Source organism: Ornithodoros turicata, chromosome 7 (assembly GCF_037126465.1).
Source record: "Ornithodoros turicata isolate Travis chromosome 7, ASM3712646v1, whole genome shotgun sequence".
Lineage (NCBI taxonomy): Eukaryota > Metazoa > Arthropoda > Arachnida > Ixodida > Argasidae > Ornithodoros > Ornithodoros turicata.
In genome coordinates, this window is record NC_088207.1 from 57322859 (window position 1) to 57340692 (window position 17834).

At 45.1% G+C, this 17834-nt stretch overlaps 1 protein-coding gene across 4 annotated transcripts in view; it reads right to left on the minus strand.

Moving 5' to 3' along the window:
* The window catches only part of LOC135401705 (protein phosphatase 1 regulatory subunit 12B-like), a 44211-nt gene that overhangs the window by 17578 nt on the left and 8799 nt on the right, over window positions 1-17834 (minus strand). For all 4 annotated transcript variants that reach the window (XM_064634239.1, XM_064634237.1, XM_064634240.1 and 1 more), the window contains exons 4-15: window positions 17172-17331; window positions 15648-15867; window positions 14593-14779; window positions 14451-14498; window positions 13783-13862; window positions 13151-13330; window positions 11811-11935; window positions 11184-11274; window positions 10056-10214; window positions 9667-9871; window positions 8836-8957; window positions 7263-7349 (exon numbers count right to left, since the gene is read on the minus strand). In XM_064634239.1, the coding sequence (XP_064490309.1) occupies window positions 7263-7349; window positions 8836-8957; window positions 9667-9871; window positions 10056-10214; window positions 11184-11274; window positions 11811-11935; window positions 13151-13330; window positions 13783-13862; window positions 14451-14498; window positions 14593-14779; window positions 15648-15867; window positions 17172-17331 (1664 nt within the window). The remainder of the gene's footprint in view (window positions 1-7262; window positions 7350-8835; window positions 8958-9666; window positions 9872-10055; window positions 10215-11183; window positions 11275-11810; window positions 11936-13150; window positions 13331-13782; window positions 13863-14450; window positions 14499-14592; window positions 14780-15647; window positions 15868-17171; window positions 17332-17834) is intronic.

Genomic DNA, 17834 nt, shown 5'->3' on the forward strand with positions numbered 1-17834 from the left:
AATTTTAACGAAGCCGTCTGGGCCATTTCGGGCCCCTATTTTCGGAACTAAGGCTGTTGAGGGGTGGAGAGACGCCTTTATAACACAGGGTATGAAAGATGGCAACAGACATTTCAAGTAACAACATTAAGCGTATATTTGTGCGAAGAAGGCTAGAAGGACAGCTGCGCTGGTTAGAAACAATATGACCCGTTGTATTTCGTGTTCGCCCTAGTCACATTGCCACAGCGCAATCAAATTTACAGAATACGCCGGGAGAAAGCAGCCCCATCTGCTCGCCTGACTTCAGGTGACCGGAAGTGACTTTCACTTCTTCCGTTCACCTACACGCTCTTTGAAGAAGTGGCAGGTCAACTGCTCAAGTACCGTAATTTCACGCGTATAAGCCGCACCGCAGATAAGCCGCAGGACGCGTTTTTAGGAAACGTTTGAAAATTTTCTGGCACATAAGCCGCGGGCAATACGAGAGGACTGATTTGTGCGACAAAGGAGACCATAGAGAAGGCCATAAACCGTGTGGTCCATACTCCGGGGTCAGTCCTAGAGTTCTACTACCAAGATCGGATTGTGCACTTGTTGGCCGTTTTTCAGATTGATGGGTCAGTGGTCTTCTAGAAGACGTGAATCACTGTCACCACTTTCCTTAAAGCTGCTTGGGGGAATGCACCAGGACGATCAATCTACTCGAATGTGGACCCGTCCCTGTTACGCACTGTTCGTGCGTCAGGAGGGCAGTGCTGTTCCACAGACACTGTTGGCCCTTTCGTTAAAATCGGCGTATGGGGAAAATACCAGGAAAAAATAGTCATCAGATAAGCCGCAGAGCGCCCGTGAGAAAAAAAAAAAAAAAAATCGCGCAAAAGCCGCGGCTGATACGCGTGAAATTACGGTAGTTCCTCCAGAAGAGCTCACGTTGTTCGTTGCACAACACGCCGCAGCCAATAACAAAAAAAAAAAAAAAGAAAAAAACTACATTTCACTGCTCCTTTAGAGCCTGAGACCAAACCAGCACCTGCCCTGATTGAAAAGGGATCATTTAGGCAAACCTAAACCGTATTTCGCGATCCTCGCGGAGGACGACGTGTCTGAACAACTTGTTCTGTGAAACCAAGACCTCCGCATAGGAGGTTCCAATCCGCGACCTTGGAATCGTAGAGTAAATGACGCGGAAGTTCAATGACATAGGAATATGCTGCCACTGTGCTGCCGTCTCGTGGTGGCGGGAAGCAGTCGATGGAATCCAGAAGTTCCCGAGGGCCACGCGGCCGGGAAACCGCTTCCCGTACGCGGTTCTCATTATTCTGGCACCGGTTGCGGTGCCTGAGTTTTCAGGGTGAGTAGGCACAGTTCTCTGCGAAGTCGGCCCAAGACGTACCATGCCCCCTCACCAGCAATCATATTTTCAGACTACACTGGTAGTATCCAAAGTGGTCCAGGGTTACGTGAACACACACAAGCCAAGCGGGTGTGCACTACCATCGACCTAAGATCCCTCATAGAGGCTTGTGACACTCACTTGGCCCCATTTCGTGGCGGACCTGCATTCTAAGTGGGAACAAACTGGTAATAGACGCACGAGAAACGGCGCGCGCACGGAAACTCACCCGGCTGCGACTTCACGGCTGGAATCTCCGCGAGTGAAGCGGCCTAGAGTATGACTGCTGACTCGCAAATTGTACGAATGCGGCGCAAATAAACACCCCAAAAGCAAAGTACAAGTGCCTGTCGCTAAAACGTTGCGGGACAAACGCCTGCCTCATTCAACGACTGCGATTTATCCACGCACACCTTCCCGTTTCTGTTCTGTGCATACAATCTGTGAAGCTGTCCATCGGCAGTAACCACGCAAAATATGAAAGAACTAATGGCTGCTGGCTAACCTTTCAGTGACTTTCATCTTTCAACGCAAAATATATTCGTGTACTGTTACTGCGGGATCAAATTTACAAAAGAAAAGGAAAGAAAGGGAAAGGAAAGAAAGAAAGGGAAAGGAAAGGGAAGGGAAAAACAGTCGGAGAAAGCAGCCGCTTTCTTCTCTGCTCACGCGCTGCTGCTTCTCGCTTGAGACCGGCGCGGACTACGCCACGAGTCACGTGGCAGGGGAATAGCCTACGTCACGACGTACCCTCATTCTCCGATACGTTCTTTCTAAGAGTGGAGGGTTTTTGAAAGGTGAGTGTGGGAACAGAGGCATCTCGCGGGGCAGACACGACGCAACACTACGTTGGTTATAGTTTATTATTAGGTTAGACCAAGTTTGGTGTTTGCATTTTTCTGACCAGGTTGGTCTAAGTTCGCCGTTGGCAGTTTCCCGTGCGCGACTGTGCACTTTATAGTCAAATAACGTTTATATTTCCAGTAGTTTATTTTGCAGCGGGGATTTCGGTCACTTTACTTCGAGGTACGCCCCTTATAAATAACCGCCTCAAATATTTTAAATTCCGTGTTAGCGACGCGAAGGAACAGTGGCTATGGGCGGCGTACAGACGTGGACAGATGGAGAGAGGACAGCAGGAAGGAGTTAGTATGCGTCCTGGGCAGACTTCAGGGGAACTGGGCCGACATTCGTCTGGAAAACCCAGGGAAAACCTCAGACAGCAATGCTTGACTTCACATTCTAAACATTACAAGAAGCCATGCAGAACCAGCTTTTCAATGATGAAAGAAGGAAGTCACTGAAAAGGTCAGCAGGCTGCAGGACTCGAACCCACATCTTAATGGATTACCGGTCCAGGGCTCTTACCAACTGAGCTAAGCTAACACACCTCCCTTACTTAGGCACATGAGGCTTTGTATGTATTTGTCCTTTCTATGCGTTCCAGCCTTGCCCAGATCATAAGGTGGTCAGCGATTCCCCTGAACTGAAGCCACCCTGGGCATGTCCCTCGTGTTCCACAACGGGAATGTGGACCCGACGCACTGTTACAGATGTTTTTATGCGAAGATGCTCGTCCGACTGTGTTTCTCCAACGGGAATAGCGCAGAGGGGTCGCGCACACACCGCAATCACACCTTCACAATGACGGGCTATACATAGTGCGGTCGGGTGCTGTCCCAGTTCTAAGACTCTATTTCTGTGTACTGTCATCATCAGTGTGACAGCAACACAAAGAATACAAAGGGAGAGGCTGTTTCAGGTTATTCCGTGTCAGACATCAGAAACGGATGCGGGTAATGATGATGATTTGCATTTTTTTAAAATTTTATTTACTTACTTATTTATTTTTAACCAGCTTTGAGTAGAAGAGTGAAACAGTTTATACTGATATATACTATTTGCCTCAACACGCCGCATGACCTGCCAGTTCCTTGCATATCATTTCAAACAACAGTTTCACAGATACCTTAAAATAGCTTTTTTAAGCTTTTTAGAAGACTTTTGAGAGAGACCCTACGCATAACCTCTTGTGGGAACTGTGTCAGCAACCCATCCGTAATCCTCGGTCCGGCCTGGAGCAGACTTCTTGTTCCCCGGAACTGACCCTTTTTGTCCTCAACTGGTTGTTCCCTTCCCTCTGGTTGTATATAATTCTTGAATGTGAAGTAAAATTTTCAGCTGTGTTTGAGACTTCGTGTTGTGTCTGTCCTTTCGTGCTCCCTAGTCTCAGGGTTTTACATTATGCATCATCTTCACCAGCTCGCTTGCTTCCTAGCCATTTTTTCATTGTCATTTTTTCATTAAAATAGCTCGTTTTGTATATAACGTCAGTGAAACGCAGAAGAATCTGGAACAGTGGCACAAATGAAAGATCGGGCATGAGTGCACGCTTGGAGTCGATATGCTCAGATGAAGCCGACTCAACGATGCTTACTGGAGCAACATGGTATGGCCTCCACGACTGCAACTGTTCCAGAGGAATGGCAGACGCATTTTTAAGCTGCGCTCCGTCTGACATTCGAGACGCAAATATTTAATAGACAAAGCACCTTGCACTTTCTCACTAGCTCAATATATATATACAGTCAAATCTCGTTACAACGAAACGCGATATAACGAAATTCGCGATAGAGCGAAATTATTTGGATTCCCTGGCAGAGGGCCATAGAGATCAATGTATTTGAACTCCCACTACAACAAAATACTTATTAGCATCCTCCTTGATACTGCGAAAGAACGAGATAAGCTTTATGACCCCAAAATGAAGTTTTTGGATTTTCCTTCCGAGGTTTCTCCTTTTCGTGCTGGTTTTCAACTGTCCGGTTGCAGCAAAGTACAGGACAAAAAGAGCAAGAGACGTGAGGCACCATCGCGCACACACAGACACACACTGCCACAGCCGTACTTAGAAGGCTCGCGGGATCGCAACACGATATGGAGAAAGATTCGGAGGCTTTAGCGGCATACGTAACAATGTGTGACACCGCAACTTCTAGGCACCATGCCGGAGCGAATAACCGGCTATTTCACGCGAGAATAAAATGCCTTAGGTTTTGTTTGGCGCTCTATTTGTAGTTGTCGTTATTTTTGACGAAAAAACTTTTCCACATTGTAGCTATCGAGTTATCAACGCGCTCGCGAAGGTCACGATTCGTGACCTTCAATTCCATACAGCGAAATGTTCGGTACAACGAAAGAAATTGCGGTCCCTGCTAGTTTCGTTATATCATTTTTTTTTAAATTTTTAATTCTACACGTTTGAAATTTGTAGACTGAAGCAGCACTTGTTGTTATGATCATCATTGTGCACCTTCAGAAAGCCCACTGTCACTGTTAAGGCTCTCGTGACGCTAACAGCATGATCCAAAGGGACAAAACGAAGCTGCACAAGGGTCGATCATTCTATTCTGAATGAATGGTCTATTATGAATTACGTCCTTACACCAATGAATTACGTCCTTTTGCACTTCGCCGCGACCAAAACATGTAAACCGAAACCAATTAATTACTGCAACAAATGACCCGCTTTGGTGGCAGATTTTTCTCTAAAAGGTGTCCACTGAAGGTCCCAAAAGGGGTAGTACCCATTTTAATGCCGACGGCGCCCTGCTTTAGCAGTTACGCTTTTTTTACGAAACTCATTTGCATTTTTATTTTAATAATGAGCGTCTCCCACTCATTCACACGGTGCGCAGGTTGCAGGCGGTATCGGACAGATACTTGTAAAAAAAAAAATTCTTCGACTGGTGCACCGTTTCGCGAATTATTTAGCCCGGGGATTTAACTGAGACACCCTGTATATGGTCTTCATTTTGTTGAGTTATCTTAACTGATGCCACAGAATTCAAAAGATTTATTAGCTATTTATTTGATATATTTCTCATATTTGATTTGTGAATAAAATTTAGTTTAACTTAATTTACACTAGCTCGTAGGTGTTGCTTGTGCATGCACATTTCATATGACATACAAGTGAACCTGAGAGCGTGAATGTTTTTTTCCTGTCACTGTTGCGCTTTCTAACTCCAACAGCAGACGTACCACATTTCAGGAGTGCAATTATGAGGCATGATACAAAGCATTATCCCAGTATGCAGTGCACTTGAGTGATACTTGCTAATGAAATGGAAGTAGGCAACGACAGCATGAAGACTGAGCCGCTGGTTAAAATTCCGAGTTATACATCACGGGGCAACAGCAACTGAAGGTCAATTCTAGAAGATTCTTCAATGTGCACAGAGTCCTCAATGCACATGCGTAATTTTCAGTGCCTCTCGCTGGAGACAGCGTGACTAAGCAGCCTTAATAAGACCGCCAAGATGTCCTTAGTCCAGATTCAACTTTCCATCTTGGAATCAGTAGAAACATCAAGGCTAGTGAAGAGAGTATGCGTTGATGACAACCTCGCACACAGTTTGATCGTCTGAAGAAATTATTAATGACACGCTGAACAGTTTGAATAGTGAATAGATTGTGCCTATGCCCTTTCAGGTTCAGATGTCCTTTCAACTGATGCCATTTCAGCATCTGCGGCAGAATTCTGTAGTGTATGAGTAGGTCTTTGCCAATATATGAGCACTGCTGACATAAGCCAGGCACCGCGCAGACAACCTGGAGAATTAAACGGCTACTCAATTCAGAGTCTGGCAGATATATTCGCGCTTGACCATTAATATTTCCCGTTCATCGCCCCTGGCGATGAAGCTCCCCATTCACCATCATTAAATAAAGTTGTTGTCGCAGTGCCACCTCACAGAATTTCCTGGAGGTTCCTCATGCTGTTGGGGCGACCATGTACAGCCATGGTTAGAGTCAGCTGGAACATGCAACCATATGCAAGGCCCCAGACTTTTCCGCGAAAATTCGCGGAATTTAGGATGCACCGCGGAACTACGAATCTTGACTAAGGAACAAAGCTTTGGTGCCGGACATGGATGCACCTATGGCTCATAACCTGGATATTTATTTATTTCAATAAATAAAATAAATAAATAAATAACGCCCTTTCCCACACCACCTAAATGAGATGAAAAACAAATAGTGTACCACGCATATCATGTTGGCAACACTGGTTAAGCCCAAATCTATCCTGTTTTTAGTATGAAAGAAGGAAGCAACTGAAAAGGTTACCCAGCTGCACGACTCGAACCCACATCCTCTGGATTAGGTACTTCCAGCCTCAGAACATCAATTTCCATCCTGTCTTTACTTACTTCTGTTTTGCTCTCAGTGGCGATATCCCATTTAGCGTGCTCCTCACAGATGCCATGGTTAAACGTTCCCACTTGGGGAAACAAGGGTGCAAAGGTTAGTATGCTACTGAGGAATTCTACGAAAGCGCCCGATTGATTTTCTGACGTTACAGTGTTAACAATGTTATGCCAGTGCTAAAACAGCACAAAGTACCATGTGATGCTTAGCTAGAACTACACATATTTTGGATTTGTGGACACTTTACTTCTTTGACATGCAAGATAATAAAGATTTTATATTCGTATGTATCATCAGCCCAGAAGCACAAGCACTTGCTGCAAAAATTGCAGAATTGCAGATTCTCTGCCGCAGAATTAGAGATTTGCCGCAGCAGAAAAACCGGGGCCTTAACCATATGGCACACATAGAGCATTGTCCTTTGGGTTTGAGACTGGGTCCTTTCACGTACGTGCCGACAGCAGTTCGAAATGCGCACACGGATGGTTATCCAACCTGAAACACTTCTCAGGTTCACACTCACGCTCGCCACCTGCAGAGCTGCATGCGGACTGAGACCCAGTCTCAGTCCCAGCGACCAATTCTCGAGGCCCTTGACACTGTCCTGCATTCTGGTTCGGCCCGACGGTGGCTGTACTATGTCGAGGAACATAAGGAGAGTGCGCGCACTCACCCGCCCATCCCCGATGAGGTCCTGCTTGTCTAGCCTCAGTTTTTCCTGATCTGAAGCCTCTGTACTCGCCTGGCCTGTAGTGGGTTCCTGCAAAATGAGAGGATTGATTGGCTGAGGGTGACTCAACCAGGTTCAAAACTGCAGCGAGAAATCAAGCAACACAGAATATAACGTTGTTCTCAACTCATGTTATTCGAGGAAACCCGTGATTGTGCCACTCGACTGTGCAGAAGTGGGTCATGCAATATAGACATCGCGCGAGTAACGAATGATTGATTTTGATTTATTATGACAGTCACCGACCAATATTTCAGACTCCAAAAATTCTGACTTTCTAAGTTTTTGGACAAAACTAGTGGCATTCATCGGACGCCTTATAGAATCAACGTATTCAGCTTCCAATATTTTGGATCATTTCTTAAACGAACAGCTCGATTTTTCACACGGATTTTGTTCAGAGTTGGCTTAGTTGTTGGGACATACCATGCTCCAAAAGCTGAAAGCGCCGCAAACCAGCGCGCTTCAGATGCAACCACCTTAGCCTTAAGCGTGAACCGAATGGCCCGAAAAGCGTCCGAATTCTTTCCGAACCGAATTCGGGACCCAACTTCTCTCGGAGAACAGAATTTCGGGCCGAATTCGTCCCGATCTGGCCAAGCCAGATTTCTCCCCCAAAATGGGAAGTGACGCCAACCGAAAAAGTAGAAGCATCCGATGGCTATTCAGCCGGAAGGGGAACCATAGCAACGATGACGGAGCAATGGGGTTGACTGTTGCCGTGTGTGCGACTTCTACCCCAATGAATACGGGGATTGTCTCATTGAGCTGGACGGTTGAAAGGCGATTTTCCCCAAGGCCAGAAGTCTTCGGCCGAAATTCGGGGTGCATTTCGGTAGCCCGCGGTGATGCACAGAAAACAGTTCGGTCCCGATTTCGGTTCGGACAGTTTTCGGACAGTTTTTCGTGCCATGCGATTCACGCTTCGGAGCTGTAGTCCCAACACGACTAGTGTGCTGCAGCCGATGGATCGGAGAATTCTAAAAAAAAAACGGAAAGTTCTGTACTGGTCTGTACTTGTGTTATGAAAACTACAACGAGACTCTGCTCGCCGCAGTTCATATTCTTGCAGACTAGCGAAAGGCTGTTGAGGATGTTGAGACGCTGGACATCACGCTGAATTTTCTAACGACGGCGTAACAGAAAGGAGCACCAGTGCATAGACATCATCCGCAATGGCAACGGCTCAGTGGCCGACACAGAAGAGAGAACTGCCGCTGAGAACCACTGCTTTTAACGTAAGACACACAAGGCAATAGTACTACAAGTGAACACCCTTGGAACACACAATGGAGTACATTACACCAGCATGCCCATGTATGACGAACCACACTGCAGTTCACTGATGCTAGGAAATTTCATTCTAGGGCAAAGAGAGACATTCCAGAACTCGATCAACATTTGAAATGTTTTCGGACCATGTAATTGCGTTAATTGTGGCAAAATGCGCGTAAATAAATCTACTAGAGGACAGAATAAATAAATCAATCCACTAGCGCTAGAGGACAGCACTGACCGTAGGCGTTTCTCCCTCGAGGTAGACAACACCGGTGGATCTTCGTTTGGGCCTTCGCCGCCTCTGAATCGCCGCCGACTGGACGGTGCCGTTATTTCTAGAGTCGTCCTTGTCCATGTCACCTGCCGCAACGTACAAAAAAAAAAAAAAGGTATCTGATGTCCCCATTCAAACTATACACGATGGATACTGTGTATACTTAGGGCCTGACTTTTTAGGGTTAAACCCATATCCGCCCGATATTTACCCCCCGAACAAAATCTGTAAAATTCGGGTTTAACCCGAATCCACCCGAAAACGTCCGGGTCGCGTGGCACACTCATAAGCATGCATTAAAATAAAGTTTGATAACATTGCTAAATATTAGTTCCATGTTAAGACAAATTTTTATTAAACAAAAAAAAATCACCCGAATACACCCGAATTCCTGACGACAGAATATGCCGTAACGGGATTTAACCTGAATACACCCGAATTTTCAAATGAAAAATATCACCCGATATTTACCCCCCGAATTTGGCCAAAAATAAAACCCGAAAAAGTCAGGCCCTATGTATACTACGAGAAAGCAACGGTCCTTAGATGCACAAACACAATTTTGAATTCTTCAATTTTTTTGTTTAATAAAAATTTGTCTTAACATGGAACTAATGTTTAGCAATGTTATCAAACTTTATTTTAATGCACGCTTATGAGTGTGCCACGCGACCCGGATGTTTTCGGGTAGATTCGGGTTAAACCCGAATTTTACAGATTTCGTTCGGGGGGTAAATATCGGGCGGATACGGGTTTAACCCTAAAAAGTCAGGCACTACTTATGCAATGTCCTACCAGCTTCTGGGCTAGGGGGAGATGTGTCTTTGGGCTCCGGTTCTTCAAACGGAGACGCCCTCGGACGGAAAGGAATCGTCACCGTATGACTGGCATCCTCGGAACCCCTGGGGCTGACACGGCCTCGAGAGGGTATGGGGAGGGTAATGGTCGTTCCCACCTCTGGGCTACTCGGAACGACGCGGACCGTGGGTGGTTGTTCCTCCTGGAAGATGTGGAAGAATTGGAAGATGTCAAGGAGGGACAACTTGTCTCTCATCCCCTGGAGGACAGTGGCAATCCGAAGTGGGGTTTCGCCCTAACTATCCTAACTGATTTTTCAGCCCTCGGTGCCAAGTATTCTAAATTAGCGTACTAATTTTGATAACCTTTTACTCGAGCATTGTTACCTTCTCTTTGGAGCTCCCCAGCAGTCTTTGAGCTGTGTCGTCTGTTGCCGACTTTGCTGCTTGGGACGGCGGTGGTTTATCCTCTTTGTGCTCTTCACGTTCCTGCTGTTTCTTCAGCAGCTGCTGCTCCGCAGACTTGAGGTCTTCCAATGTCACGCCCTTGAAACAGCGACACAATCGTAAGTTTGGGATACAACAGAGAGCTCGTGGTAAAAACGTTGCAGGAGTCGCGATAGAGTTCGCTGCGTCCACGCGTGGTTGGCTTTATTTATTGGTGGAATTAATTAGACACCACCTTAACAAAAATACGATATGTACGTGAATGGGTTGTCGCGTTACCGGTAGAGCAAAATAATTCTGGTACAAAATAGTGCACTACTCTTTAACAACTTAAATTCCGAGCAATTTCGGTTGCAAGAAGTCTGTCAGAAGCGTAAAAACAGGTATCAGCTCTTAGGCCTAACAGTTATTCTTTCAGCAGTTTGCATACCGGTCTCAAACACTCGGTAAAATTTCAGGTCGATGGCTAAAACATTCACATGTTGGGTCAATCTGACTCCCAAATCAGGTCTTTCGAAGCGGGAAGTAGTTATTCTTGGCCCCTCATCAGCGGCTTCTGTGACCTGTCTCTTATCGATGGTAGCGTTTGGGGTTTAATAAGCTGTGATCGTGCCAATAAATCAGTTGTTGAGCGTTTTTTTTGTTTTTGTTTTTTTTTTCGTGTTAGCAACTGTGGTTATGAGTGGTGTACAGATGGAGAGAGGACAGCAGAAAGGAGTAGGGGACAGGGGGGTTAGTACGCGTCCTGGGCAGACTTCATGGGGAACTGTGCCAACGTTCGTCCGGAAAGTCTTCGGAAAAACCCGGGGAAAACCTTAGACAAGCACAGCCGGTGGATTCGAACCAACCACTATCATCCCAGTCTTCAACACGACCTTGGCTACGACCAATGCCTTAACCCGCTCCGCCGTGCCGCTGGTGTAGTTGTTGAAAGTGCAGAGCTGTGTGTAGGAATATGTGTCCCTGTGTGTGATTTTAAGTTTGCACTGAACTATTTTACCGCTTTTATAATGCATCACCAACGGGCCCAATTCCAATTACAGATTCATTTTGTTAGCAAACACTCACCTGCGTTGACCTCCTGGTCTCCCTGACCCTCTTTGCGTGTGCTTTCCTTTGAGTCTCGGACTCCTCATCACGTACTGGCAGCACAAATGTCCTAAAGATGCGATGGTCAATATAACAACCAACCATCCCAAGCAGCACAACATGTTGACCTAATATTGGGCCAACATGTTCTGCTGCTTGGGATGCATGGTGTGAGGATTCCATTGTACACACATGTGGCCGTGACTAAAGCCCCTAGCTTTCCACGGTGGAAAATTAACATTTGCATTTTGTATATTTTATCGCTACATAAATATTTCCGGATATGTTTCCGGTCACCGCAAAGTTTGGAAAATCTGTCGTAAAATATTATAAAATATAAAATAAATTATTATACAAATATTTTGTCTATTTTATATAAAATATTTCATAAAGAACACCTAATTCTTGGGGAAACAGCAGGTTTCGTAACCACAAAGTCCGGAAAGCCTGTCTGCTCCCGTGTATCAAATATTCTGCGAAAAACACACACGATTATGTGGGAATTCCACAAAATCTTGCGGGACCGCTGAAAGCTAGGGGCTCTAGCTACGACTGTGACAATACATAAAAAGGAACACGAGCCAATGTGGCACGTATGGGACTCACCGTTTCGGGGCTCCTTGAGCAGGATTTTCTGTGGTCGACGCGGAAGACTCCTCGTTGTTATCTGGCACGGCACGTGCTCGCTTGCGCAGGGTAACAGTTTCTTCCGGCGGGCTAGGTTCCTTTTTCTGCAGTAAACGCAAGCGTTCAATCAATCCATCAACCAATCAATCGAAATATTTTATTTAATAGAGTGAACACACCAAGTCAAATGTGGGACTGCTAGTGCAGGCCTGTGGGCCACTCAACCACTCAACCACACGAGAAGGAGCATACTGTAAAGCTCAAGCCTGAGGCACGAAGTTAACGGCTAATAGATAAGATATCAGATTACTATTTTGTTCACAGAGAAGGGAACTACGGCAACAGATACAGAGTAAAGCGGGCAATCTGGCTTTTGCCTGGCAACATTGGTGCTCTAATTATGTCACCCACTCTAAGTGCACCTTCCTACTCCAAGCTAACTGGTGCACATCCTGCAATTGCAAACTGGAGAGACGCCTTCACTCCTGCGCCGTCGTTAGGAGACAAAACGTGTGAGCGTGATGACGTCGCGTGCTTTTTTTTTTGAGAAAGCTCATTAGTTCCTTCGAAAATGTGTAGAAATAAATTACGTGCACCGACAGCATTTATTTTTCACTACTGAAAAAAATAAACGAAACAAAAAAACGAAGAGAATAAAATGAAATGACGTTTTTCTAGAGCATATTCGCTTCCGTCCCGTTGAAATCAATAATATCCTAAACGGTTGGGCCAATATGCTGCGTGAGTAGGGCCCCGTGTTTTCGGGTTTTATGTTGTTTTTTTAAAATCTGCGGTAAAAATTTGGTTTTGTTTCAGGGTAAGATCGGGTGATATGGAGTGCAGGAGCAGATTTTCGGGTTGGAGATAGAAGATGAGATATAGATAGAGAGATATAGAGAAGGAGAAAGAAGAAGAGATAGAAGGGTGCTTCTCATACTTTAGATAAATACAGGATACGAAACAGCCACGCTGAATGTCCAGGGTTTAGCATTCGGCAGAACCAGTATTGGTTTCGGGTCTTACCCTAAGTGACGATGGCGCAAATCGGAGGGTAAAAACGGGCTTTACCGGGTTTTTCCCCTAAAACACGGGGCCCTATGCGTAAGTGGTTGCAGCAACAGATCTCGCCGCACGATAAAAAACGGCACATTTCGGTTTTGGTTTGCTATTGCTATCATTCGAAAATTCGTTGCTCCTGCAAAACGAACGTGAAGGTTGTATTAGGTATCCAGGGAGGCGGGTGCGCGCGTTCGGTACGACATTCCGCAAACTTTTCTTTGAGTGTTGCAAGGTCTCCCTGTAAGCTGAAGCGTACGTACCCTTTCTTCTACTGGAGGCGGTGAGGGTTTTTTCTCTGGTAGGGGAGGTGTCACTTCTTTCAGTGGCTGCTGCGTCGGGGGATTGGGGGTGCGTACTTCTACATCTTGCGGAGGCTGAGGGCTCGTGCGACGAAGCTTACGCAACGCCACAGTCACCTCATCGATGTCGTTGCTTGGTGGCTGCAAGGGGGATCACAACTTGATGTTTGCCAAGTCACTAGTCCGCAAGCATGCGCTGTTTGGGTGCGCCATAACTAGAGCCTGAAGTTTTCAAAAAATATTTTTGCCCCAATTCAGGGGGGTAGAAATCGGGTAAATAAACATGTGCTCTAAATTCGTGCAAATTCGGGTGGAAAAACTTCCAGCATGCCAAATCTGGGGAAAAATCAGGCTCTATTACTCAAACGAACAGTACTGGTTTGGTACACATGGTGATGTAACTGCATTTTCTGCCAAACAAGTTAGTGTGCATTCCTGCAGATGTCTCAGGGAGGGCAATTTGATGGGCAAAAATCGGGTTTTCGCCCTAAAGAGGCAACACTCAATTCGGGGTGCAAATTCGGGCAAGAATCGGGTTAAACCCTAAAACTTCAGGTTCTAGTAATGATGCGAGACTGACCCAACAGGCTTACCTCTTTCGGTTTTTCAGCAAGCGAGGGTTCCACCATGCCGTCCAGCAGCACGTTGGCCTTGTTAACCTCGTTCTTGCGTGCTGAAAATCAGGTGACTTCTCTCAAAAACTGGCCAAATTAAACTGAGAAACACCCTTAATTTTTTTTTAAATTAAAAATTGAAATAAAAAAATAAAAAACGAAATTTAAAAAATAAAAATTTAAATTTAAAAAATTAAAATTGAAATTTAAAAAATAAAAATTGAAATTAAAAATTAAAAATAAATAAAAATTAAAGCGGTTCATCAGAGTTTGACCAGCAATGATTGCCCTACAAATTGACCACGTTTAAATGTGTTTGACCCAAAATGCAGCCAGTTTTTTTATATGCGAATATTCCACGCGATTACAGCAACACGGTCCTCTCAAATTACCATCTTGCACAAATTCTTGCACATGAGCTCACAATAGAAACGAGATGTATATGCTTGTACTTTTCTAAAGTTTTCAACGTGCAAACATTCACGCCTTTCTACGTCCGACAATATCTGGTCATGTAGTCATGGCCCTACGTGGCTGACAGGGAAATTGTAGTAATAGTGGAGAAGGAGGAGGCTAGCTCATCATGTCTAACCTCTCCTTACACCCACAAAAAAATATAAAGAGAAGGAAAAGAAATTGATGCTCACTGATTTCTTCCTTCGAGTTGATTTCCCTTTCCTGGGAACTTCTCTCAACTGAGAAACAGAGATCTTGTTATCTCAGGCTTTTTCTTGTAAAAACGGAACGAAGAAAAACGAAACAATCTAAAAATGAAAAACCTGTACTGACCGTCTTCCTCGACCTTAGCAAGGTGGTACTGCGCTTCAATGGCCGATCGCTCCGAGGACTTATCCTTGTCAACTACGCTGTTCCTGTCGGCCAGGCTCATCCTCATGACTGACGTGCGTCGTTTCAACGGCGGTTTCTGCGCCTTGCGTTCCAGGATTTCTTGGATTTCTGGCCTTTCCTTCTGCATCTGAATGGAAAAAATTTAATGTAAGATAATGTTGCATTCTGGAAATTCCAAAGGAGAATGCTCCACTACGCTTCGCGTGCTAGCTGTCATAAAATCTTCACTGAAAGATTACAAATTCGTGCTTTTGTACAGTAGAACCCCCTTATAGTAAGCTGGGCAGGACCAAGCCCTAGATTTACTACATTAGGAGCATTTAAAAATCATTTAAAATTGTCGGCTTCACCTAACGCTTACGTGCTTTAGGAGAAGCTCGCTTTACGACACTGTCGCGTGACTTGCGGGTGGAAAGCACATGCTGGGCATTTTGAATCATCTCGCGAATTTTGGCAGTATTGGTCAAAAACGAAGAGACAAAAGCGTTACGACCAACCTCTTTCACTGAGAGTTACGGAAAACGAACAGTCGCTGTCTATTTTCTTGCCTCAACTTCTACTTTGGTTTAATTCTGTCGATACAGTCAAACTCCTTTACAACGAAGCTCAGGGGACAGCAAAAAAAATTCGCAGTAAAGGAATTTTCGTTAAAAAGGATGTCCATTATTGGACCTATAGGCCCCAGTGGGACCGCAAAAAAAATTTGCTGTAGTGGTATTTTCGTTAAAAAGGTGTTCGCTATAAAGGAGTTTGACTGTACCAATTTCAGATTATAATTTTTTTTTCCGCTACCCCACGAGATTCATATCGAGATTCTACTGTACAACGCTTGCATGTGACGAATCGCACGTACCGAAGTGCGTCAACCGCTTTGGGAACCCGACGTGCTGCCGTCTGCAACAAACCCACGCTTTCTTGCAACTGGGCTCGTTGCTATTCGTTCCTGTTTTTTTATTCTCACAAAATGGTTACATTCGGTATAGAATTGTACTTACGCTGGCCTGCTTCTTGCGCAACTCCTCCAGCGTGAGAAGGACTTCGGGGTCTGCAATGTCGAAGCACGTCTGCCCCACGTAGTTTGTGATGTCCATGTTGGCAAGGTGCTCCGCCAGAATGCGGCACGCGGTCTTCTGTCCCCAGTGGGCCGCTGCGTGCAGGGGCGTCCACCCCTCGTTGTCCTGTGCATTCAGGTCCACGCCCGCCTGGATCAACAGGCTGAAGAGAAAGAAACGTGAGTCTGTGTATCACAAGAATACTCAGAGCCTGAAGTTTTAGGGTTTTACCCGAATCTTCCCCGAATTTGCACCCCGAATTGAAGGTTGCCTCTTTGGGGTGAAACCCGATTTTTACCCGGCAAATTGCCCTCACTGGGATGTCTGTAGGAATGCACTAACTTACTTGTTTGGCAGAAAAATGCAGTTACATCACCACTTGTACCAAACCGCTACAATTAGTTTGAGTAACTGAGCCCGATTTCTTCCCAAATTTAGCGTACTGGAAGTTTTTTCACCCGAATTTGCACGAATTTAGTGCGCATATTTATTTACCCGATTTTTACCCCCCGAATGTACGAAAAAATATTTCCCGAAAACTTCAGGCTCTAAGAATACTCCAAACTGCTCAAAAAGTTGGGGTAGTTATGCCGGCAAATTGGACAGAAACCTGACTGCATCATCTTCTGACACGGGCCAAACCCAAAAGCAAATCCACAGCAAAATAAAATGGCTCGGTGACACTTGAGAAACAAAAGGGTCGCCATGATAGGCAAGCCTGAGCGATGGGCAAGACACGTAAACAAACACACAAACACGAAGGCTCAAACCAGCAAGGCGTTTAATTGATAACAACGAACTTCATGAACATGTAGACGTGCGAGGGAAGACAGAGAGAGGGGGGAATAGGGAAATGAGGACAAAATGAGTTGAGGGAAGGTCAGAAGAGGCGCTTGAAGGCCGGGACGGCAGACTAATACAATTGCCCACACTCTGTATGGCCAACGCTTCTCTCAAAAGACGTTTTCGCCTGTCTGGTTCCCACGCCAGCACCGCCGTCTGGGACCATAGAGGCTGGCAATTATTACGGATTCTTAGATGGTCCGACAAATTTGAATCTGGGCTGTTTTTATGCTGGCCCAACCTTTGGTTAACGCATTGAGATGTTCGACCTGCGTACACAAAGCCACAAGCTAACGGGATTCTATATACAACATTTTTTGCGCAAGGAACAAACTTGATGGTTCTGTGTTCAACATTACAGCCAGACTCCGTCTCCTCTTTAGGAACAACTTCAGGTGAGATCGTTTAACGCCTTTTTCGAAACCAGAGTCTCCTTCGTGTTCCCGGCTTACGTCATTCTGTCTTAGCTGCAGAGGGATTACGAATCGTTAAAGGTCCTTTATTTAATAAGTAAACTGTTTTTGGAAGAGAAACTAGGCAGAATAGACAGTGAAACCAGTTTATCCAGATGGCAAATAAATAAAAATTATTGATTGATTGATTGATTGATTGATTGAAACTCACCTCATGATCTTATGGTAGCCCTTTGCCGCAGCCACGTGAAGGGAGGTGGCTCCTGTCTTTGGGTGAATCTTGTCCTGCACCCTTGGGTTGTTCAGCATCTGCTTTGCATCTTCCAGCATCACACGCTCTTCTTCAGTGCGAGCAGATTCACAATCTACATCTGTAATCATCGTACGAAATACAGATAATGAGCTGGTTACACTGATCAGCAATCAGTTAGCATAAACAGTATGACAAATCTTTGCAACTAAAGATACAGATGACCTCCGAAAATTTGATTCAATTGTTTATTTTCCTTTATGCTGCTTATACAATATATAAAATATGTACAATTCTAAAAAAATGGCTTCGTGTGAGAGCAGCCACGTAGGCTGTCGAGTGGTGTTGTTTCAACTCATCTCCAGCTTTTGCTCTGATAATTTTCCGATAATGGGACCACCAGTTCACCTCGCTATCTGGTGTCATCTTGTTATCTATCAAAAGGTGTCATTTATTCAATTCTCACACGAGCCGCGAGGAAGCCGTAAGAAACTAGGGTCACGACAAAGGTCCTGGTTCCGCAACAAAAAATGAAGCCCCAACAACAACTAAATTACGTTAAATTTAACTAAAATCAAAACTACATATCCTATGATAGTCACCGATTAATCGGTCTAATTAAAC